General features: G+C 43.4%; 1 protein-coding gene across 1 annotated transcript in view; it reads right to left on the bottom strand.

Annotated features, from left to right (window-relative positions):
* The window catches only part of LOC136144148 (ATP-binding cassette sub-family C member 4-like), a 146,454-nt gene that overhangs the window by 83,220 nt on the left and 38,486 nt on the right, over positions 1-24,748 (bottom strand). Inside the window, 5 exon segments of the mRNA XM_065901807.1 lie at positions 3,020-3,116; positions 10,063-10,149; positions 10,374-10,465; positions 15,432-15,623; positions 18,078-18,167. Coding sequence (XP_065757879.1) covers positions 3,020-3,116; positions 10,063-10,149; positions 10,374-10,465; positions 15,432-15,623; positions 18,078-18,167 — 558 coding nt within the window.

The following is a 24,748-nucleotide window of genomic DNA, read 5'->3' as shown; positions in this document are numbered from 1 at the left end:
GAAGCAAGAAGTACAGAAGTTGGTGGCAGGATCAGCACAGCCTTTTAGACAACGTGCAAACTGAGAGAAGCCTCATGTGAGAAGTAGGATTATAAAAAAGCAGTCAATTGGGGAGAATATTCTGGAAAAGAAAGTTAAACTTGACAGAGAGGTGGGCACAAGCACACCTGCATATAGGTAAGGGTAACTCAGCACATCTTCACTGACCACTCTCAGAGTATCATGTGTCCCAGGTGGGACAAGTCATGTAGGAAACAGCCCTAGACAGAGAGATGCATCTCCCTTGTCTCTACAACTGCCCCACAAACTCAGGAAGTTCCCAATGGAATTCAATATTCCACCTGTAAAAGTAATTAAGCAAGAAGGCCACGAGGCCGGAGTGGCTCTAAAGTCTTGGCAGTCTGTACCCACAAACCAGCACCTATGCCAGAATCAGTGTACAGATACGAGAAAAAACTCAGGAACTACCAGCCACAAGCAGCCAACCAGGATTCCCCAATCAGGCAGCTGCTTAAGCCTCAGCCAATCTAATCATGCTCTTTGAACACATGTGACACATCCTTGTACAGTTTCCCTTCCTTACAAAGCCATATAAAATAATGTGCAGATGTTTCACTCTTTTCTCACCCCATGAAACTAGATGTGGCTGTTTCACTCCGTGACAAATAAAACAGTAGGGAAAAAAACTCGGGATGCAAAACTAACCAAACGAGAGCAACTCTGGTTACAGCAGGTCAAGTGGAGGGAGATGACCTTCCTCACTGTAGCTCGAGGTGAGCCACTGGGAGAAAACCAATGAAGCCTTTGGATACCATGTGATATTTCTGCAGAGCTAGAAAATTATGCAGGATATACTGTGTCTTGTTCCACTTGGGAGGCAAAATTCACACACCTCTTCAATGAAATAACCACTCACCACTTCGTATCTGTAATATGCACAATGAAATGACAGTACAAAGACAGCAGTTTCACTCAGCAGCCAAGACCTGACAATTCCGAGGGGACAAGGGGGCAGCCATCCCCCCTCTGCTGTAAGAGAGGGACCAGACACTGAACATGGACTCCAACTCATCCAGGGGTGCTCACCAGTGGACAAATTGTTATTTTGTTAGTACTAAAACTGGAGGCAGTGTCCTCAAAGGAAGCAATAAGATGACCCTAAAACATCTAGAGACTGGCAAGATAGGTTATTCTCCTGCCCACTGATCCTATGCTCATATCTCTGTCAACACTGGGGTTTACACACTAGAATCACCGCCTCTGCACATGAAACCAACTGCTCTCAAGCTTGAGAAAACTTAGCCCTTCCCCCATCCCATTCCTAGAGGACTGGAGATGAGTCCACACAGGGAACTGTTTCTAGAAAGGCAGGGGTTAATAATAATAGAGAGAGGCAGGGGTTTTAATAATCTTTCTTAGAGCAGACATTCATAAGTCAGGGATTTGAGCCAGGACCTGTGGAACAGTCAGGGGTTAACAACAGAGGTCCTGAGGCCCAGAGGCAAACAAGCAAAGGATTGAAGCAAGCAATCACTAAGTCTGAACACTTTGCACTACTCTCCACCCCACCCCAACCATGCTAGGAGTTGTGGGTTGAATGGTGCTCCCCTCCTCAAAAAGATAAGTTCAAACATGACACCCATAAACACGACCTTATTTGGAAACAAGGTCTTTGCAGATGTACTCAAGTTAAGATGAGGTCACACTAGAGCAGGGTGACCCTACATCCAATAAAACCAATGTCATTATGAGAAGAGAAGAAACCCAGACAGACACAGGGACTATGGCCATGTGACATCAGAGGCAGAGACCACAGTTCTGTGGTTGGAAGCCAAGGAACACAAGGAAGGCCGCTGAACGCCAGAGGCTGGAGGGAAGGATTCTCCCGTGGAGCCTCCAGGGAGAGCACAGTCCTGCCAGCACCTGGGTTTGGAACTTGTAGCCTCCAGAACAGTGAGACCATAAACTTCTGTTGTTTTAAGTCACCCAGTTTGTGGTACTTTGTCACGGCAGCTCTAGAAAATGATACTCTAGCCTGAGCCCACACTTCTGTCTCCTCAGCTTTACTAATAATTCTAACTGCTTCTTCTGTCACCCTTCCAGTGACCATCAAAGGAATCTCTTAACTCTGACATCAGACCACATCCCTCCTCTGCTCTGGACCATCTAAGGCTTCCATCCCACTTCCGGTCCCCTGCCCACTGCTCGGAGACCAGCTCCCTCCATGTCCCCTTGCTCACTCTCCTAGAGATGCTGGTCTTCCTGCTGTTCCTCCACCCTGCCAGGTCAGCTCCTTCCTAAAGACCCCCTGCCTCAGACCCCTTCTCCCCAGGTGACTGTGTGGCCCCCACCTTCATGTCACTCAGACCCTGTGAGGCACCAGCTCCTCGGAGGCCAGCATGTCACCTTCTTTGTCACATCCTCCCCATAAGAACAGGAGCCCCGTGAAGGCAGGGCCTTGTCCTCCTGCTGCACAAGCTCGCAGATGCATTGGGCACATAGAGACCTGGGCAGGGAGACCAGCGACTTATGACACCAGCAGGGTGGGCATCTCTTACCTGGGTACTCAAATACCCAACCTTGCTTCTGGTGTTAATGGTAGATGCTCTTTAGGCAAACTATGTGTAACAATAACCTGGATACAATCAGGTCTTAGTATCTCTAATTTCTAAATAATACACTTTGACTTAAGTCTAATTTCTAAAAAGTACACTTTGACTAAATAAAATAGCATCATTATCCTTAAAAAATTTCATTAGAACAGTGACGATTTAATAACTCTGTGGTTGTACTTTCATACACTTTAGGGTTTATGTGACTTAGAGTATCACAGTGACATTTTTACAGGTCTTTGGATTCATCCTCCAAGGCGTGAACACTAGCTCTGAGAAGAAGAGGATGAAAAACTGAGGGAAAAGAGGGTGTTTACCATAAATCCAAGCATAGTGACCTGCTGGGAGATCTGGCTTTCAACACACCTGAGTGCTAACAATTCCACAGACTTCTAGAAACTACTTACATCTCTCAGTATCAGAATCTGATTTGCATCTTTTAGGTACTGCAGCTGATGAGTCACTAAGATTGTGATCTTCTCCTTCAAGGCCTGACGAATACACCTACAAATATAAAAGGTACAGTATGCAAAAGCACGTTAATAGGAGTGCTTCAAACTGAAAAAATATGTTGAAAACAATGAGACAAAGATCACACAGCAGTCAAAGATCTGTAGTTTAAATACCAAATCAATAACAAAAATTAAATAAACATAAATCAATTCATCTGACTAGGTTCTTAAATTTATCAGCAAGATATTTGAATCTAGCACTGCTAAAATATTCTAAAAAGCAATCCAGTGAAGAAGGCACCAACAGCTAAGCTTTTTTTCCTTAAAACTCAGGTTGACAATTATTTGCATGCTTCATAAAGAAAAATAACTGAGTAATACTGAGATTCCAAAACTTGACTGAAGTAAAATACTAGTTTATCACTATGCAGGAATGGGAGGACAAGTATCTATGTCATATAAAAATGTGTACATTCTTAAACAGCTTTCTAGATGATTATTTATAATGAATGATGCACATATTAGCAACAAAAAAATTAATAGATTCTTGTAACCTTTGCCAGAGTGCATTTGCTAGACACTTGTTCCCAAAGAATATTAGACAGAAAATGAAGGCTAATTTGGCCTCCATCAGTCTCTACAACATTCCTAGTTCCAACCAGGAAAAAAGTCTTCTTTCATTAGGACTGAACATGTTCCAAATGTAAGAATAAAAAATGGAATCCAAACGGCCCAAATCACAGTGGAAATCACCCAGCGGCTCAGAATACCCACCAATTCTCTACAGACAAGACCCCCCTCACTATTCAACCTTAAATTGTATTCACAGTTTAAAAAACAAAAACAAAAAACTGCTCCTCCATTTTAAATGCAGACCCCTAGGGACTCAGCCCCAGGCTCAGCCACAGGTCCACAACCCCTCCAGGGAAGCAAGTAGCTGGGTCCGGGGCTCCAGTGACCCCAGGCAGGATTCCAGGCAGGTACTCTGGGAGTCCATGGCCCTCGCAGAGCAAATCTCAGGAACCTGGGCCAGAGCTCAGCTGAGTGAGTCAGGTAGAGAGTCTGGAGGCAACAGACTGCAGCTCAGTCCCTCTCATGAGCCTGATGACATCGGACAAGAGACTAAACCTCAGTTTCTTCATCTCAAACAGTGTCAATGACAACTTCATCCACACATTCTGAGAAGTCAAACCACCAATATGCTCAGCAAACGTCAGCCCCCTTCTCCACTCCTCCCTAACCACAAGTGGTCCTGTGCTTTGGACTCAGGACAGAAAGTCCTAAGGGGACACTCTGGACACTGGACACTGGGTCTGTGATCAGAAGCAAGACTCCAGGATGTAGACACATACACCATTGCTTCATCAAGTCCAAAAGGACTCATTTTTACCTTTTGACCTGTGTTAGCTCAGTGCTCATACCTAAGTTTATTGACTGTCACCTTTTCGGACTTCGTACTAAAGCATTTAAATGGCATTCTTCTCCTTAATTCATAAATACCTGCCAGTAGTCCCTGAAGGCGGATGTTCACCAAGTGTGATGTGCTGTTATGTCCAAGATGGACCAACCCAGAAGTTTTAAAATATTTTCTTCCTCACTTTCCATCACAGATGAGGTAATATAAATAATTACAATGAAGTGATCAGTTGATGCCTTTGAATTTTTCCTAAATAAAGCTTTTGTCCAATCACTAGAAAAATATATTATTTTCCAAGTTTTTAAAGGAAAGATTTCCAAGTCATGTCATACAAATGATTGAATCAGCAACTAGTTGTTACTCCTATACAAAGGATGTGTTAATCCTATAATCCTACATATAACCCTATACAAGGGCTGCATTAAGACGGGACACATCCCATGGTGAAGGCGATACAAATAAGACAGACAGAACCCCCACCTCCATTCATTCCATCAGCAGAGGTTTGTTGAGGAGCCAGGCACTGTCCTAAGTGCAGAGGATACACCCATACGTCAAGATGGAAATCAATACTCTGCACTGTATACAGGAGGACCCACCGAGTGAGTGTAGAAAATGCACTATTGCACTTTGCTCTGTGCTCTGAAGGAAAAGCAAGGGGTCTTAGATGGGGAGCCACAGGAGCCCTGAGACTATCTGGGGAACCATCCAGGAAGAAGACACAGCAGGTGCAGGGGTCCTGGGACAGAACAAGTTGAGCTGAGGCACCTTCCTGCATTCACAGCTTAGGAGGGGTAGTTCAGTCAGTTGCTCAGTTGTGTCTGACTCTTTGGACCCCATGGACTGCAGCACACCAGGCTTCACTTTCCTCACCAACTCCTGGAGCTTGCTCAAACTGATGTCCATCTATTTGGTGATACCATCCAACCATCTCATCCTCTGTTGTCCCCTTCTCCTCCCACCTTCAATCTTTCCCTCATTGGAAAAGACCCTGATGGATCTTTCTCTCTTGGAAAAGACCATGATGCTGGGAAAGATTGAAGGAGAGGTGGGGAGACTCATAAATGGTCAAGTGCACCCATTGAGAGCTGTGGGAAGACAGAGGGCACAGGCGCCCTCTGGAGGAGCAGGAGGGAATGGCAGGGTCCATCCTCCACCTTTCTTTGGTATCCTGTGCACTGCTCCCTGGCTCTGGGACAGAGGGACCTGTATGTACAGACAGACGGGGGTGAGAAAGGACCCCCAACAGAGCCAGCACAGCTGGACACCGAGTGGGTATGGGGACGAGCTGGAAAGGCTTATGGGGGCAGAAGAAGCCTGTTCTCTGTCTGAGGACCTGGAGCTGCTTCCCGAACATGAAGGGGTCCGGGGCGAGGCAGGGGAGGCCAGTGTCTGTGAAGGGCTGGAGCACATGGGTGATCTGTGTAGACAGCAGCGTGGGAGTCTGATCAGGACACACCTGAAGAACTGATGACACAAGAAGTGGGGGTCTGGAACATAGGGCTGAACCAGATGGAATCCATAGCATGATGAGGCTACATCAGCTCATCTAAGGCCTCTCACCTTCTGTAGGTGACAGAACCTACTTAGAGCCCACAGAATAAAGTTGTAAAACTCACAAACCTCAATGACCTTGGATATAGATTCATGACCATAGGAAATTCTTAATGGCAATAGCATTGTGATTCATCCACTTTTAATACAAAACCCTCCCCATGACTAAGCTTCTATATGACTACCATCTCTCACAACAAATTGTTCCATCCAATTCTCTAACTTGAGAACACTCTCTAGTTCCTGCTGAGTGATTTCCTAATTTGCTTTCATGCTCTCTGCTTTAAGTCACTCTAGAGGATGTTGTTCTGATCAGCAAACAACAATCTTAAGCTTGCTTCTCTCAAGTATCCAAAGTGGTACACCCAAAATATTGGAGAGGATTTTATAAATGTCTCCTGTGTAAGAAAAAGAACTCAGGAGAACTTCTGTGATCAGCACACTATACTTGGCATTAAAATGCCTGCTCTCCCCTCTCTGTGACAGGGATGCAATGACTAGCAGATCCTGTTCCTGCCCTGATGGGGAACTTGTGCAGATGCTCACAAGACAGGAAACAGATATTTGTGAGTTCAGGGCGGGATGCTGGGAACAAGGAGGCTGCTATACTCATGATGCCAGGAGGCTGGGGGTGGGGAAATCCCTGTCACAGCACCAGCTCCTGTCACTGAACTCATGACAAGGCACAGGCACTTCTCTAAGGGAAAACTCATCAAGTCATGATCAGGAGAAGGTGGGAAAGGGAAGTCAGATCAGAGAGCTGGGGGCCATGCCATGTGTCAGCTGCCTGACACATGTTCTGAAAGATTCAGTGCTACTATGCAGTTTTCTTTTAATTGTGGTGAAATAAACCTAATGTGAAATTTACCATTTCTGCCATTTTAAGCATAGATCCCAGTGGTATTAAGTAGATTCACATTGTTGTGCAGTCATCACCACCATCCATCTCCACAAATCTTTCATCACCCCGACACTAAGGATGTCTTACATTCAGGCAGGTTCCACCAAAGACTAACGACCCCTGCTTAATGGACGTGGAATCCCAGCTCCTCATATCTAGAGCTCAGAGCTCCTCACACATCTCCCTCTCACACACTGTACTCTGCTAAAGTCTCTACTTTGCTATTCTGGATGTTCTGTATATCAATTGTGTCCCCTCAGATTAACCTGCTGACACCTTAGTTATTAGTACCTTAGAATTTGGTGACAAGGACCTTAAAGAAGTATGATTACCCTTAGTTATACTGGACCTAATCTAATCTGACTGGTGTGCTTAGATGAAGAGGAGACTAAGGCATAAGGACAGAAGCACAGGCATGTAAATGAATGAAGTTAGAACACACTCTCCCACCATGCACAAAATAAACTAAAAATGACTTCAAATCTTAATCATAAGACATGACACCATAAAACTCCTAGTAGAGATTATAGGCAAACCATTCTCTGACATAAATTATATCAATGTTTTCTTAGGTCAGTCTCCTAAAGCAATAGATATATAAGCAAAAATATATAAATGGGGGCTTCACTGGTGGCTCAGTAGCAAAGAATCCACCTGCCAGTGCAGGAGACATAGAATCCCTCCCTGGTCCAGGAAGATCCCACAGGCGCAAAGCACCTCAGCCCCTGCAGCACAACTACTGAGCCTGCACTCTGGAGCCCAGGAACTGCAGCTACTGAGCCCACGCACCACAGAGCCGGGCTCTGCAACCAGAGGAGCCATCGCCGTGAGAAGTCCATGCATCACAGCTAGAGAGTAGCCCCTGTTTATACCAACTAGAGAAAAACACCCACAGAAACAAAGACCCAGGACAGTCATAAATAAGTAATTTAAGAATAAAAAATGGACAAATGGGACCTAATCAAACTTACAAGCTTCTGCACAAAAAAGGAAACCATAAATAAAATGAAGAGACAACCTACAGAATGGAAGAAAATACTACAAATGATGTGACCAACAAGGGCTTAATTTCCAAAATATACAAACAGCTCAGACAACTCAACAAAAAAAATCCAATAAAAAAATTGACATTTCTCCAAAGGGCACAAACAGATGACCAACGGACACATGAAAAGAAGCTCACCATTGTGAATTATTAGAGAAATGCAAATCAAAACTATAGTGAGGTATCCCCTCACACCAGTTGGAATGGCCATCATTAAAATAACAATGGCTGAGAGGGTGTGGAGTAAAGAAAACCCTCCTATACTACTGCTGGGATGTAAATTGCTGCAGGTACTACGGAAAACAGCATAGAGGTTCCTCAGAAAATTGAAAATAGAATTACCTTAAAATCCAGTAATCCCACTTCTCGGAATATATCTGGATGAAATTATAAATCACAGGTACCCCTATATTCATAGCAACACTATTCACAATAGCCAAAACACGGAAACAACCTACATATGCATTCACAAATAAACAGGTGTGGTATATATAGACAATGCAATAGTACTCAGCCAAAAAAAGAAAAAAATAATGACATTTGCAAAAACATGGATAGACCTGGAGAATATCATACTAAATAAAGTAACTCAGAAAGAGAAAGACAAATATCACATATCACTTATATGTGGAATCCAAAATATGGCAAAAAATGAACTTATCTATAAAACAGAAACAGACTCACAGAAATAGTGAACAGACTTGGGGTTGCATGGGTGGAGGGGGTGTGGGAGAGGGATGGACTGAAAATTTAGGGTTAGCAGATACAAATTATCGTATATAGAATGAATAAACAACAAGATCCAACAGTATAACACAATGAACTATATTCAATATTCTGAGAGAAACCATAATGGAAAAGAATATTAAAAAGAATGTGTGTATGTTTATGGGCTTCCAGGTGGTTCAGTGGGTAAAGAAGCTGCCTGCAATGCAGGAGAGCAGGTTTGATCCCTGTGTCAGGAATATCCCCTGGAGAAGAGCATGGCAACCCACTCCAGTATTCTTGCCTGGAGAATCCTACGGACAGAGGAGCCTGGCAGGCTACAGTCCATGGGGTCACAAAGAGTTGGACACAACTGAAGCAACTGAGGACACACACACACATGTATGTACATAACTGAGTAACTTTGCCATACAAAAAATTAAGACAATATTGTAAATCAATTATATTTCAGTTAAAACTTCTTTAAAATAAGGATAGAGACACAGAAGTGCATGTGGATAGAGGGAAGGCCATGTGAGGACATTGTGGTGTGGATACCACCAGTAAGCAAGGAGAGAGGTCTCAGCAGAAACAAAACCTGCCCACACCTTGAACTTCCAGCCTTGAGAACTGTGAGAAAATTAATTTCTATTCTTTAAGTACCCCCAACTGTGACAACTTGTATAGACTGAATGTTTTTGTCCTCAAAATACACACATTGAAACTTAATCCCCACTGTCAAGGTACTAGAGTATAGCTGTTGGGAGGTGACCAGGTCATGAGGATGGAGCCTGCATTAAAGGGATTAGTGAGTGTCCTTATAAAAGGGACCCACACGGCTCCCTCATCCCTGCCATGACATGAGGACACAGGAACTGGACCCTCACCAGACACTGAATCTTCTGGCACCCTAATCTTAGACTTTCCCAGCCTCTAGAAACGAGAGAGATAAACTTCACTTCTAATGTGCCTTCAACACATGATGGAGGAAAAGAACTGGCAGCCAATTACAAGGTTACCAAGCCCTACTCTCTGATTTTAAAATGTTACATCAGCCTTCTTATCCCTGGGGTGTGGATCCATCAACTGCAAGTTGCAGGGGGAAATCTTCCATCTACCCCTCACTCCCTAAGGCACAGACCCCACTGTCCTCCGGACATTGGAAGAACTTTCTGTATGTTCCTGTCCTGACCTCATCATGAGGCAAAATTTCTCTACGGTGGATCTTCTGTGGAGGGAAGGGAGGGGAAGGAGGGACACCAGGACTGAGTAAGCTGAGTCTCCTGAAGCACAAAAGTTTTCCTGAGCTCTCTTCCCTGATCTCTCTCTACAGGTACCTGGAAGGCAGAGATCATAGAAAATAGAAGCAAACTCACTGTTCAAACAAGTGCCTGCTGACTCCTGTGTCCACTGCACTGAATGGATCATCCAGGAGGTAGATGTCTGCGTCCTGATACACGGCTCTAGAAAACGTAGAGAGACATTAGGAGAGGACACTTCACACTGCCTGGGTCTCATCTCTGAATCATGATGCTGTCCAACAACTCCAGGTTCATTTCCAGGAGGCCAGGGAAAGGAGCAAGACCCTGCTTCACATAGGCCCACCGGGTGAGCAGGGTCTGTGTGCTCATGTCCACTAGGAGCCATGGAGGAGGAGGGGCAGGACGGCAACTGAAACCCCATTTACCTGGCGAGGCTGACCCGGGCTTTCTGTCCTGAACTCAGTGGGGTTCCTCCATCTCCTATCACAGTTAGATCTTCCTTCAAATTCTGCAAATCCTGTATGAAGATGAAAAACAGAAAAGAAAAAAATATTTAAAATGTGTTCTCCTCCTGCCATCTTAACCTTTTAGTATCAGTTTTTCGTACAAGTTTTTAATCAACAGCAATGGGCTTATTTCACAGTGACCATAACCTGGAAGATTAAAAAACAAACAAACAAACAAACAAACTCTCAGGGCTTTTGGTTTGTTTTTATTTTGCATTTTTTCAAAGCATTTATGCATTTGACCATTTTAACAAATATTTACTGAGGACTGATTATACTCCAGGCATTCTTCTGGGCACAATGAATTCAGCCATGAGGAAACAAAGCCCCTAGAGTTTCTCTCCATGGTGGTAGATGGACAATATGGAAACTTAACCCCAGTGGAAGTACTGAGGACAAGAAGGAAAAGGAAGGTGCTCAGGTGGATGGAGACTAAAGGGGGGAAGTGAGTCCACACTGGGCGGGGAGGGCTCTGCTCAGAGGGGGTGTGAGCAGATCTGGGGGATCAGGGCTCAGGCAGACCTGGAGAGGCTGCTCCTCACAGAGGGAGGGGCAGGTGCAGTGGCCACGGAGAGATGCCCAAGGGGTTCAGGACACGGAGACAGGAAAGCAGAGTGAGAATGAGGGGAGTGAGGGTGGAGATGGAGGAGGAGGAGCCTGAGGTCACTCCAGTAACAGGGGAAGGTGGGGAAGGGAGGACGGACCTGGTCTGAGGTCTTTTAAAGAATTACTTCTATGCTTTGTGGAAAACAGGAAGTAAGGGGGTGGGGAAGGGTGGGCAGATACAAGTGAGGAGGCTACTAGAAAAATCTAGGGAGCAGTGAAAATGGAGAGACAAGGTCACACTCCAGACACACTTGGAAGGTAGAGTCTGTAAGACCTGCTGACTGGACAGGTGTGGGCTGTAAAAGAGGACTGTGGTATTGGGGTGAGGAAGGAAGGACAGGGTCTCGATGTTGGGGAAGATGGTGGAGGCAGGTTTAGGAGACTTCTTTTGTGGACAAGCTGAGATGACCTCTCAGTGATGTCATGGTGCGTCTGGACATGCAGGTGTGAAGGTCTGTGCTAGAAACACAGGTGTGAGGGCTGGTGGCCCAGGAGGTAAAGGCACATGATTTATTTCAAGTTACCAGTTTTGCTGATCTTGGTCTCTGCTTCCCACTTTCAGAGAAGGGATAACACCTGACCAATGTCTTCACAGTGATATGTAAGGCAAGTGACACAGTGACAGACAAGGTCTGTACAAGAAATAGGAACAGAAAGAGTAGGCTGGGCAGGAAAATCAAAAGGAAGGAAACAGTGTACTCAAAGGGCACCAGCAGATCAGTTGAACTAAGTAGATGCTTGTCTGTAGAACCAGGAAAAACTCAAAGTTAAAAAGAATATGATGTTTTGACTTCAGGATCTGGGAATCTACCATAAGTTATATTTGAATATTGTTTAAGACGTAAATAGACAAATCAGTCTCTTTTCCCCAGAGTATCTGAGGAAATTAGAAATTTAAAAAAAAAAGACAAGAATATCCCTAAAATGACAAGATAACAATCAGATTAAAGTTACACAATTATTACATTAGAAATCTTTGAATTATCTACTAAACCCCTCGGGCATCAACCTGAGATACACAGCAGTGCCTTTCTGCAGATGCCACCCTCACTCTCTGTCTCTGCTTGAGGAAATCTGGAGAGAAAGCAGGTGGCACACTGGAGTCTCCGTGATAAACCAGTCCTTTGATCTCCCTAAGTCTCACTTTCCTCTTCTACAGAATGTGCTGCAGAAATGAGTCACTAAACTCAAGGATGATGTGAGAATCTACGTATGAACACCCTCCATAAATGGAAAGAGGAAAGCAATTGATTGTAACTTGCTACTGGTGGCTGATGCCTATTTTCTCATCAAACCAACAGTGGGACCCTGTGGGTCATAATATGCAAAGCAAATGACAATAAGGAGAAGAAAGAAAGTGTGTCCATCATAACCCACACTGATAGCCACAAAGACACACAAACACACACACAGTTTCCCTGCTCACTCAAAGCTGAACTGGGGTACATAAAATGAAAGGCAGCAATTGCACTGTCATGAAAATTCATCACTATTTCACTTTCTTTCTTTGATGAGTTCAGAAGTTATCACTATCCCTTGCTTTGGTTTTCATGAACAATGAGTCATTTTAAGATAGGTTCCCAGCTCTACACACACATACACACACACACACACACACACACACACACACACACACACACACACACACACACACACAGAGTTATTGGCCTCTGTTTCACTGTTGAAGTCCTTGCAAACTGTTCTACTTTAGCTTTGATGCTTTAATTCTGTTATTTCATTTTGTTTCTCAAAACAGTAACATGTCATGGCACAGAAATATTAACCATGTTCTAGAAAAGGCACTTAAATCCACTCATTCACTCAGCACAGTTAGGGCACAAGAAACAGGCTCTTTCCAAATCTGGTAGCAGGACTGCGAGTGTGTTGTTGACTCTGACAATTATTTATGGACCAGCCCCAAGTGGGAAAAAATGTTTCAGAGGATTTGATGTAAAATCCAAGTCCAGGCTAATTTCCCAGTGACCATTTTCTGATTAGGTTAAAGGGAAAAGCCTGACTTGAGTATATACTACAATTCCTCCCACTGACAGGAAGGTGTTTTTATTCACGTTATTTTCCTTTAAGTTAAATTTCACCAATTTTCACTGAACAGCAGACACTACACTAGAGGCAAACTAGGAAATGGCGATGCAGGTTTGATGCCATCCATCCAGAAGCACATCAAGGGCCCTTCAGCAATGGTGGAGACCTACAGTAGAAGCACCATGGAGAAGACTGCTGAAGTGGTTGATGCGGGCCAGACATGAGACCCTGGCATAGGAGGGCTGGACTCGAGTCAAGCAGTGGGAAGGACACACCTTCCTTCACAGCTTTTCTTCCACTTGGAATCACTCCTCCTCTCACAGCCTGTCAATATCCCGCCTATCTTTCCAGGCTCAGCCCAAACACACTCTCCCATGAAACCATCCTGAAGTCATCTCTCTTCCTGCTGGGCTCCTAAGACTCTGTTTACAACTCTCATCTCTCATGAAGGACTGTCTTATTCTGCTCCATCATTTGTACACCTGCACACAGCTTCTCTCAGCTCCTGGGGGTATGATCTGTGCACCAAGCTCTGTGCTGGACCCTGACACTGATTATTTCTAGTCCTCACAATAAGCTCACAGGAAGCACTGACCCCATTTCACAGATGAAGAAACTGAGACTGAGTGAGGTCACATCACTGGTCTGAGGACGGTCAGCTGTTAAACAGAAGAGCTGGAATCTGAACCAGCTCATGTCAGTTCAGAGCCTTCTGCTCTTTCACATCATGCTGCCCAGGTGGTGACTGAAGAGCATATTTGAAATGAAGGCAACACTAAACTAACTCAAGTCTTGAAGGCCTCTATACCTAGACACAGAAGGATCAACACACTTATTATCCTTTGATTGTCAAGGCAATCTGAAAAGAAAATGTCCAAGTTGGCAGGAATGTGTTTTTTTACACATTACAAACTTAGAAACATGAAATTACAAACTTACAGGCATCCAAGAGGGGTTTGTAAGGTCAAATAATTTATGTAGGAAAATATCAAACTAGAATTTATCAACATGATACCTTTAACTATGTAATGCCTAAAAGTTTTTAAAAGCCTTAAAAGCTTTTTATAAAAACTTGTTTAAAAAAGTTTTAAAGATTGATTAAAGATAATATACAGACAAATGTTATATACTTTATTGCTTATGGTAACAGAATATGTTTATTGTGGATTTATGTGGCATCTGGTCACATCACTTCATGTCAAATAGATGGGGAAAAGGTGTAAAGAGATGGGGAAAAGGTGGAAAGAGATGGGAAAAGGTAGAAACAGTGACAGATTTTAATTTCTTATGTTCAAAAATCACTGCAGACAGTGATTGCAGCCATGAAATTAAAAGCCCCTTGCTCCTTGGAAGAAAAACTATGACACACCTAGACAGCATATTAAAAAGCAGAGATATGACTTTAACAAAGGTCCTTATAGTCAAATCTATGGTTTTTCCAGTAGTCAGGTACAGGTGGGAGAGTTTGACCATAAAGAAGGCTGAGTGTGAAAGAAATGATACTTTTGAACTGTGGGGCTAGAGAAGACTCCTGAGAGTCCCTTGAACTGCAAGGATATCAAACCAGTCAATCCTAAAGGAAATCAATCCTAAATATTTATTGGAAGGACTGTGGCTGAAGCTGAAATGCCAATAATTTGGTCACCTGATACAAAGTGCCAATCCACTGAAAAAGACCCTGACACTGGGAAAGCCTGAGGGCAAGAGGAGAAGGGGATGACAGAGGATGAGATGGTTGAATGGCATCACCAACTCAATGGACATGGGTTTGAGTAAACTCTGAGAGAGAGTGAAGGACAGGGAAGCCTGGCATGCTGCAGTCCATGGAGATGAAAAGAGTTGGACAGGACTTAGTGACTGAACAATGATGAAATGTTTACAGATGAACTAATCTGAGGTCTAGGATCTGCTTTAGAATACTGGGGGATGAGGTGGGGGTGTTGGGTGGAGGGGTGGCACAGGGCAGGGGTAAAGATCCAGCAAGACTGGCCACCAGCTGACCCTGGCTGAACCTGGGGGTGGGAACAAGAGGGTTCATTACACAGTGTTCTCTATTCTTACAAATTTTTGTAGTTGTCTATTGAAAATAGAATCTAAAAGTAAATGAAACTTCACCAAATGAAACAAAAGCATTCTGTGATCATCATTATCACATCAGAATTAAAACAGCAATGTATATGACTGCATACTTACCCAGAAGTCCCAGCTTAAAGCAACAAATAAAAGACCTTTCAAATTAAAAAAAGAACTTCCAACAAACTTTAGATTTAAACCAATATTACCATTATTTGAAATATGAGTACATGCAACTCAAGAGCCATTACTCACCTCTTCCAAAGCACAAGCCTTTATTACTTTTTCATATCGTTCCTTTTCATATTTCTTCCCAAATAAAATGTTACTCCTCACAGTTCCTGGAAACATCCAGGGCTGCTGAGAAACATAGGCGATCTTCCCGTGCATGCTGACCTTCCCCTGGCTTGGGGGCAGCTCCCCCAGCAGAGCACTTAATAGTGATGACTGAAACAAATGGCAACACACACACATGAAGAGGTAGCACTCAGGAAGGCACAGACCCCGAAGCACAACTGACCCCACCCTGGCGCTTGATCAGAACAGGACAAAGTACAGCTCTGGAAGTTGCAGGGAAAAAATGGAAAAGAGCACTATTGGTAAATGTAAACTAACGATTGATATGGAATATTAACATGATAACAATCTACTCAGCCTGAGTTCCCCCAGATTAAATTCTCTACTTAGCAAAGACTAAGAATGTCTAACATCCTTCACTAGCAGAGTAGACCAGCAGGATGTGTATTTTCTGTATCTGAGGTTTAATGCAGTTGTTCCTGCATCTGGGTATCTTTTACTTGACAAATACTTGTTCTTAAAAAGCTATGTGGGGACTTCCCTGTTGGGTCAGTGGTTAAGAATCCACCTTCCAGGATAAGAGGAAGAGATAGGGAGTTCAGGATGGACAGGCACACACTGCTGTATTTAAAACTGATCACCAACAAGGACCTACTGTACAGCACATGGAACTCCATTCACTGTTATGTGGCAGCCTGGGAGAGAGGGGAGTTTGGGGGAGAATGGATACATGTGTAGGTATAGCTGACATTTACCATTCACTGTTCACCTGAAACTATCACAACACTGTTAACTGACTATACTCCAGTACAAAATAAAAAGTTAAAAAAATAATAATTATATCCAGACAATAAACACAGGAAAAAAAGAAGAAGAAGAAGAAGAAGAATCCGCCTGCCAATGCCAGAGGCTCTGGTTAGATCCCTGGTCCCCTGGTCAGGAAACTAAGATCCCACATGCCACAGTTAGAGATGCCATGCACTCTATGGCATCAATGCAATCAAGTAAATAAATAAATATATTTTTAAAAACTTTGTTAAAACTATGTGTAAAAAGTATATACAAAGATTATTATTTAAAAGAACTCTGAGGTTGTTATATTTGAAGAACAGAAGTCCATCATGCCCAGGGAACTCAAATCCTGGGCTCTGTGACAACCTGGGGGTGGGGTAGGATAGGATGAGAGGTGGGAAAGAGGTTAAAGAGAGAGGAAATATATGTATATCTATGGCTAATTCATGTTGATGTATGGCAGAAGCCAATACAATATTGTAAAGCAATCATCATCCAATTAGAAATAAAAGTTTTTTAAAGTCCTTCATGAAGGAAATCATTACACTCTCATGTGTACATCCCACACTTAGGTTTCTGTATTTTGTTGTGCAAAGCACAGGACCCTGAGTGCACCTACACATGACCTTCAAATCTCTTGTAACACAGAGAAATGACATGCCTATGTCCCTGCCATCAGAGCACTCACCACACTGGGCTGAAATAACTTGCCTGTGTATCTGTCTCACCCCAGAACCTGGTTGCAGAGGCACAGGGGTCTTGCTCACATCTGTACCTTTATCTCCAGCACCTGGCTGCACATTCACTACACCTGAACTGACAGGATTGAGTCATCATGTGAGGAAATGCTCAGAGCTTCCTGGAAGAGCCTTATCAACCTCCAGACTTCCTGGAGGGGTCTGTGACAAAAAGAAGTCCCCACTGTCTCTGTCCATCCTGAAGAGCTGCCATATAAATAACCTCCTTCTCTGAGACGTCCAACCTCCTGACAAGCAGTTTCCAAATGTGCACCATGAAGCACCAAGAAGGAAAACACAGTGTGCAGTTATCCAGGTTTCAGTTCAGTTCAGTTCAACCGCCCCGTCGTGTCCGACTCTTTGCGACCCCATGAATTGCAGCACGCCAGGCCGCCCTGTCCATCACCAACTCCCGGAGTTGACTCAAATTCATGCCCATTGAGTCAGTGATGCCATCCAGCCATCTCATCCTCTGTCATCCCCTTCTCCTCCTGCCCCCAATCCCTCCCAGCATCAGGGTCTTTTCCAGTAAGTCAACTCTTCGCATGAGGTGGCCAAAGTATTGGAGTTTCAGCTTCAGCATCAGTCCTTCCAATGAACACCCAGGACTTATCTCCTTCAGGATGAACTGGTTGGATCTCCTTGCAGTCCAAGGGACTCTCAAGAGTCTTCTCCAACACCACAGTTCAAAAGCATCAATTCTTCAGTGCTCAGCTTTCTTCACAATCCAACTCTCACATCCATACATGACCACTGGAAAAACCATAGCCTTGACCAGACGGACCTTTGTTGGCAAAGTAACGTCTCTGCTTTTTAATATGCTATCTAGGTTGGTCATAACTTTCCTTCCAAGGAGTAAGCATCTTTTAATTTCACGGCTGCAGTCACCATCTGCAGTGATTTTGGAGCCCCCAAAAATAAAGTCTGACTTTGCCACTAAATCTTGCAAAACGAATGTTCCATGGAACACACCTAGAGAAACACTCTCTAGGTACACTCAGCTCTGGGCTCCATTCTGAGGATTTAACAGGGGGTGTGTTGCTGCATTAAGCTGACAAAAGGCATCACAACTTACCTTTCCTGCTCCCACAGGTCCAACCACAGCTAACAGTTCACCAGGTCTGACAGTAAAGGAAAGGCCTTGTAGGGTTGGGGTCTCTGATGCCTGCAAATTAAAATTTATAAAAATGTACCCATTTCAATTGAGTAACACACATTACTTTAGAAAGTAGAGAAAATAATGTAATAGTCATTGATATGCTAATATTAACTCATTTTTTCTCCTTCCTATTTTAAGATACTGTGTCCTGAAGGTCTTTTCATCCAGTCCTATGTCTTAGGGGGTTTGAAGTAGTTTTATTTGCCTTTAGGAAGCCTCCTTCTTTTATCAGATTTACATACGGACATGGCTTTAGACACCCATAGAATTTAAGTAGGAGAGAGAACAAGACAACTACCTGAAATGCAAACTGAATGATGCACACTAGTTTATTAAAATAATGTACTTAATAGAATATTCAGTATGGGAAGTTTTTAGTCATCTATAAGTTTTCATCAGGACCCTTGGTTTTAACTGTCTCATTAATCTCCACAAGATGACAGCATAAGCACCTTTATTAAATAAACTGAAAGTGAAAATCACTCAGTCCTTTTCAACTCTGTAGTTGAAAACTATATAGTCCATGGAATTCTCCAGGCCAGAATACTGGAGTGGGTAGCCTTTCCCTTCTCCAGGGGATCTTCCCAACCCAGGGACTGAACACAGGCCTCCTGCATTACAGGCAGATTCTTTACCAGCTGAGCCACAAGGGAAACCCAAGAATACTGGAGTGGGTAGTGTTAACTACAAAGCGGCACTTACCAAGGGCATTGCCAATGAGTAAACAACAAAGGCATTTGCCACCTTCCTCTACAGAGATTGAACCCCATGCTGTTACAGCTGCTGACCTTCAACAACCCCTGAGGGAGTTCAGGGTGGAGTGAGGCATTCTATGCTCCAGGAAATCTGATAGGACAGGCCTTTAGATAGTTGGATGTTTTTAGGAATAGATTTTATGATCTCAGTCCTTGCATCTCCCCATATCTAGAGAAGCACTAAATCCCTTCATGGTGACATCAGATCCTCATGACTAAAGAAAAATCCTTTTGTAAAATGAGTGCTTCATGGTATTGAACTCCCCCTTCACCAAAACCTTATATATTGACCTTCCCCCACTGCCGCTTTGGAGCAGTCTCTCAGAGCTATCTGAGATGCTGCCTTCGAGGCTGCAGCCCTCATTTGGCCTCTCCCTCCAAAGGTCTCTCACCCATGACCTAACCTGACAGCCCTAATTACTAATGACCCCAGCAAGGGGCACACTCCTTCCAAAGGCAAAGCCTGGAGAACAGAAAAGGGTGCTCTGTACTACAGTGCAATTTGCACAGCAGTCTGTGACCATGCTATTAAGCTCTTGAAAGAACAAGATAGTTCATTTTAAAATGTTGCATAGTTTGGTACAAAAGAAATTCAATGGACACCTGCACACACTGGGAGAGAGCATAGGGGACAGAAAGACAGATGCAGCATTGGGTGCCTCAGGTCCACTTCAACACCTGCACAGAGGACATGCTGTCGGGCTCTCTCACCTGCTGCTCTGGGCCGCAGGCTTCCTGGCCACACTCTGTGTGATGACCGGCTCAGGGCACCACCCTGGCCCTGATGTGACTACAGCCCGGCTTTACTGAGCACCACGAGAGCCCCAGAACTGCCACTCCTCAGGGCCACCTCTCCAGAACCAGAAATCTGGGAAACCATAACAGCTGTGTTTCCTGTTTTGATGCTAAGTGTTAGGTAGTTAGAATAGGGAAAAGGAGTCCAAAATGGCGGTGGCTAAAAGACCTGGAAGGGAAAGCCCGGGAAAATAGAACAAAGGAAGGTCTGAGGACCTGAGTGAGAACCTCAGGTAAAACACACAACGCTCTTGCCTAAGCCCAATTTGCATAGGATAGGCCCAGGGGGGACAAAAAAACATATAAAAAGAGGAGCCAAAGCCCTCCTCTCTCTCTCTCTCTCTCTCTCTCTCTCTCTCTCTCTCTCTCTCCCTCTCTCCCTCTCTCCCTCTCTCCCTCTCTCTTCCTCTCTCTCCCTCTCTCTCACCCACACAATGGGGCGCTCTTCTCTTCCTGTCTTTGGATCGAAGTGCCCTCACACCTTGAAGATGGATTTTCCTGCTATCATCTAAATAAATAGAGCTGTAACACTGAGCTGTAACAGTGATTTATTTAAGAGCTATAACATGGTCTGTCCTCTAAGAGCTGTGACCCACTGAGGGGCTTTAATGTCTGTCACTCCAAATCTTTGTTGTGACAAGACAAAGAACTGAGGAGCATACACTCGCATGACACTAAGGCTGCTAATACTACCTGCTTTTGGACTGAATGAAAGGTAAAAGCGACCCCTCTAACTCTGACCTCACAACCTGTGCCAAGGCCTGCCTCTGATGCAGCCAGTTTCTTTGGAGGAATTGTCCTTGTCTTGGGTGTGCAGGCTGTAATTTTCTTTCTCTATAAATTCTGCAAATCTAAAACACAATACTGCCACACTCTGTGGGATTCCCTGGTGACTCAGATGGAAAGAATCTGCCTGCAGTATGCAAGATCCAGGTTTGATCCCTGGGTTGGGAAGATCTTCTGTAGAAGGGAATGGATTCCCACTCCAGTATTCTTGGCCTGGAGAATTCCACAGACAGAGGATCCTGGCAGGCTACAGTGCATGGGGCTCCACAGTGTCAGACATGACTGAGTGACTAATACTAACCTCATCCTTTGAAAATAGACCTGCAAAATTAACAATGACTGAAGTATAACTCACTGAAACCAAAATATTATCTTTCAATATATCCCATATGGAAGATGCTATTCCAGATCTTTACTTTTTCAAAGGATACATATAGAAGCATCACCTTGGAAAAAAATCAGTTAAATCATTTTGCTCAAAGGGAATATTTAAAATATTCTGCATGAATCCCTCTGGGTTGTCTTCTTTTATCTTAAATGGCTGCTGCTGTGGGATTATATTCTCTCTCCTTTGACATGCCAAATGTAACTCTGCAAGGGATGGAAAACACTGTCCTATACAACCTCATGATTCTTTTGCAGTTGCAGTGAAAGTCGCTCAGCAGTCCCCAGGCAAGAATACTAGAGTGGCTTGCCATTCCCTTCTCCAAGGGGTTTTCCCAACCCAAGGATAGAACCTGGGTCTCCTGCATTGCAGGCTTCTTTACCAATGAGCCAACCAGGGAAGTCCAATTTAAATGTAGTAATTTTAAAGCCTGAAAGCTGCATTATTTTTATGCGAACTCAGAATGTACTTCAGTGACCAGAATTGAGAAGAAGGTGCTAAATGAGCATCAATCAGGTAGATTTTTGGCTACCATTTCAAAAGTGGAATAAATTTTTAAATTTAGTATCCTTAGAGTAAAATGTTGTGCTTTATAACAGTTATTTTTTCTACATGGAAGAAAAGATGCCATGTACCAGATTTAAAGAAATGAATGGAAAGGATACAAAAATAGCAAAGAATAACAGATTTTTGTTCATACTTGTAAAGCACCTTGTATCATTTAGAAATTAAAGAACAATGCCTCAAAGACTAGGCTTAACATAAAATGTTGGTGATTTGCTATCTCACATTAAAGTAGGGAAAAGTTGATCTGAGGATGTAACTGTTGATATGGACAATAAAAAAAAAAATTCTGCTTTAAGATACCATACTGTTAGTATTTAACTGAAAACTTACCTAATTTATTTCAAGTCTGGGTAACTTAAAGGATTTATACACGGTCAAAGGCCTTCATCTATTGAAACATGCTGAATTTTTCTTCTGACTGTTAAAAAGTATTAAATGGATCAAATTATATTTTCCTTTGTACTTCAAAAAATCCTAACACTGTTCTACCTTAAAAAGATTTCCACCAAGCTATCTTAAAAAGTAACTTCTCTGAGGCAAGAAAAAGTTATTTTAGAATCCCTTACTAACTCTTTAATGAGATAGTCATTTTAAGTTTTGACACAGAGGGGGCGGACCTTAGATGGCAGAGGAATAGGATGGGGAGACCACTTTTTCCCTGAAAAATTCATCAAAAGAACATATGAACGCTGAGCAAATTCCACAAAACAACTTCTGAATGCTGGCAGAGGACATCAGTTCAGTTCAGTTCAGTAGCTCAGTCATGCCCGGCTCTTTGTGACCCCATGAACCACAGCATACCAGGCCTCCCTGTCCATCACCAACTCCTGGAGTCCACCCAAACCCATGTCCATCGAGTCGATGATGGCATCCAACCACCTGATCCTCTGTCGTCCCTTTCTCCTCCTGGCCTCAATCTTTCCCAGTATCAGGGTCTTATCAAATGAGCCAGCTCTTTGCATCAGGTGGCTGAAACATTGGAGTATCAGCTTCAACATCAGTCCTTCCAATGAACACCCAGGACTTATCTCCTTTAGGATGGACTGGTTGGATCTACTTGCTGTCCAAGGGACTCTCAAGAGTCTTTTCCAACACCACAGTTCAAAAGCATTAATTCTTCAGTGCTCAACTTTCTTTATAGTCCAACTCTCACATCCATACATGACCACTGGAAAAATCATAGCCTTGACTAGACAGACCTTTGTTGGCAAAGTAATGTCTCTGCTTTTTAATATGCTCTCTAGGTTGGTCATAACTTTCCTTCCAAGGAGTAAGCGTCTTTTAATTTCATGACTGCAATCACCATCTGCCGTGATTTTGGAGCCCAGAAAAATAAAGCCAGACACTGTTTCCACTGTTTCCCCATCTATTTGCCATGAAGTGATGGGACCGGATGCCATGATCTTAGTTTTCTGAATGTTGAGCTTTTAGCCAACTTTTTCACTCTCTTCTTTCACTTTCATCAAGAGAACTCTTTGGTTCCTCTTCACTCTCTGCCATAAGGATGGTGTCATCTGCATTTCTGAGGTTATTGATAATTCTCCTGGCAATCCTGATTCCAGCTTCTGCTTCCTCCAGCCCAGCATTTCTCATGATGTACTCTGCATATAAGTTAAATAAGCAGGGTGACAATATACAACCTAGACACACTCCTTTTCCTATTTGGAACCAGTCTGTTGTTTCATGACCAATTCTAACTTCCTGACTTGCACACAGGTTTCTCAACAGGTAGGTCAGGTGGTTTGGTATTCCCATCTCTTTCAGAATTTTCCACAGTTTATTGTGATCCACACAGTCGAAGGCTTTGGCATAGTCAATAAAGCAGAAATAGATGGTTTTTTTTCTGGAACTCTCTTACTTTTTCGATGATCCAGCGTGTGTTGGCAGTTTGATCTCTGGTTCTTCTGCTTTTTCTGAAACAAGTTTGAACATCTGGAAGTTCAAGGTTCATATATTGCTTGCTCTCGGCCTTAGCGCCATCTTTTGAGAAACCTCTGCGCCATGAGAGCGAAGTGGAGGAAGAAGCGAATGCGCAGGCTGAAGCGCAAAAGAAGAAAGATGAGGCAGAGGTCCAAGTAAACTTGTACACCCATGGAAGCCACAGAAGCAGAAACAAGGGAAGCCAGAGGCCAGGGGCGCTGGTACAAATTGTGGACTGCATGCCTACTCTCTAGAACTTCTCAGTGGACCTGGAACATCTGTGGCCATTCCGATCGCCTCGACCACCTTTGAGAGACTGACCTTGCCCGGATCCAAGCCGCCCCTTTTGGTCCTTTGCCCTGGGCCTGTGATAACTGTGGACTAGTTCTCTTCTCAGTTGTGGCTGAATGTAACGTGTACAATAAATCCTCTCTTTTGCTGTCTTAGCTGAAGGAAAAAAAAAAAAAAAAAGGTTCATATATTGCTGAGGCCTGGCTTGGAGAATTTTGAGCATTACTTTACTAGCGTGTGAGGTGAGTATAATTGTGTGGTAGTTTGAGCATTCTTTCAGATTGCCTTTCTTAGGGATTGGAATGAAAACTGATCTTTTCCAGTCCTGTCGCCACTGCTGAGTTTTCCATATTTGCCGGCATATTGTGTGCAACACTTTCACATCATCATCTTTCAGGATTTGAAATAGCTCAACTGGAATTCCATCTCCTTCACTAACTTTGGTCATAGTGATGCTTCCTAAGGCGCACTTGACTTCACATTCCAGGATGTCTGGCTCTAGGTGAGTGATCACACCATAGTGATTATCTGGGTCGTGAAGATCTTTTTTGTACAGTTCTTCTGTGTGTTCTTGCCACCTCTTCTTAATATCTTCTGCTTCTGTTAGGTCCATACCATTTCTGTCCTTTATTGAGCCCATCTTTGCATGAAATGTTCCCTTGGTATCTCTAATTTTCTTGAAGAGATCTCTAGTCTTTCCCATTCTATTGTTTTCCTCTATTTCTTTGCATTGATCACTGAGGAAGGCTTTCTTATCTCTCCTTTCTATTCTTTGAAACTCTACATTCAAATGGGAATATCTTTCCTTTTCTGCTTTGCTTTTTGCTCCTCTTCTTTTCAGAGCTATTTGTAAGGCCTCCTCAGATAGGCATTTTGCATTTTTGCATTTCTTTTTCTTTGGGATTGTCTTGATTCCTGTCTCCTGTACAATGCCACAAACCTCCATCCATAGTTCATCAAGCACTCTGTCTATCAGATCTAGTCCCTTAAATCTAATTCTCACTGTCACTGTATAGTCATAAGGGATTTGATTTAGGTCATATGTGAATTATCTAGTGGTTTTCTCCACTTTCTTCAATGTCAGTCTG

This window comes from Muntiacus reevesi, chromosome 11, assembly GCF_963930625.1.
Source record: "Muntiacus reevesi chromosome 11, mMunRee1.1, whole genome shotgun sequence".
NCBI classification, from domain to species: domain Eukaryota; kingdom Metazoa; phylum Chordata; class Mammalia; order Artiodactyla; family Cervidae; genus Muntiacus; species Muntiacus reevesi.
This window is presented reverse-complemented; position numbering and strand designations above follow the sequence as displayed.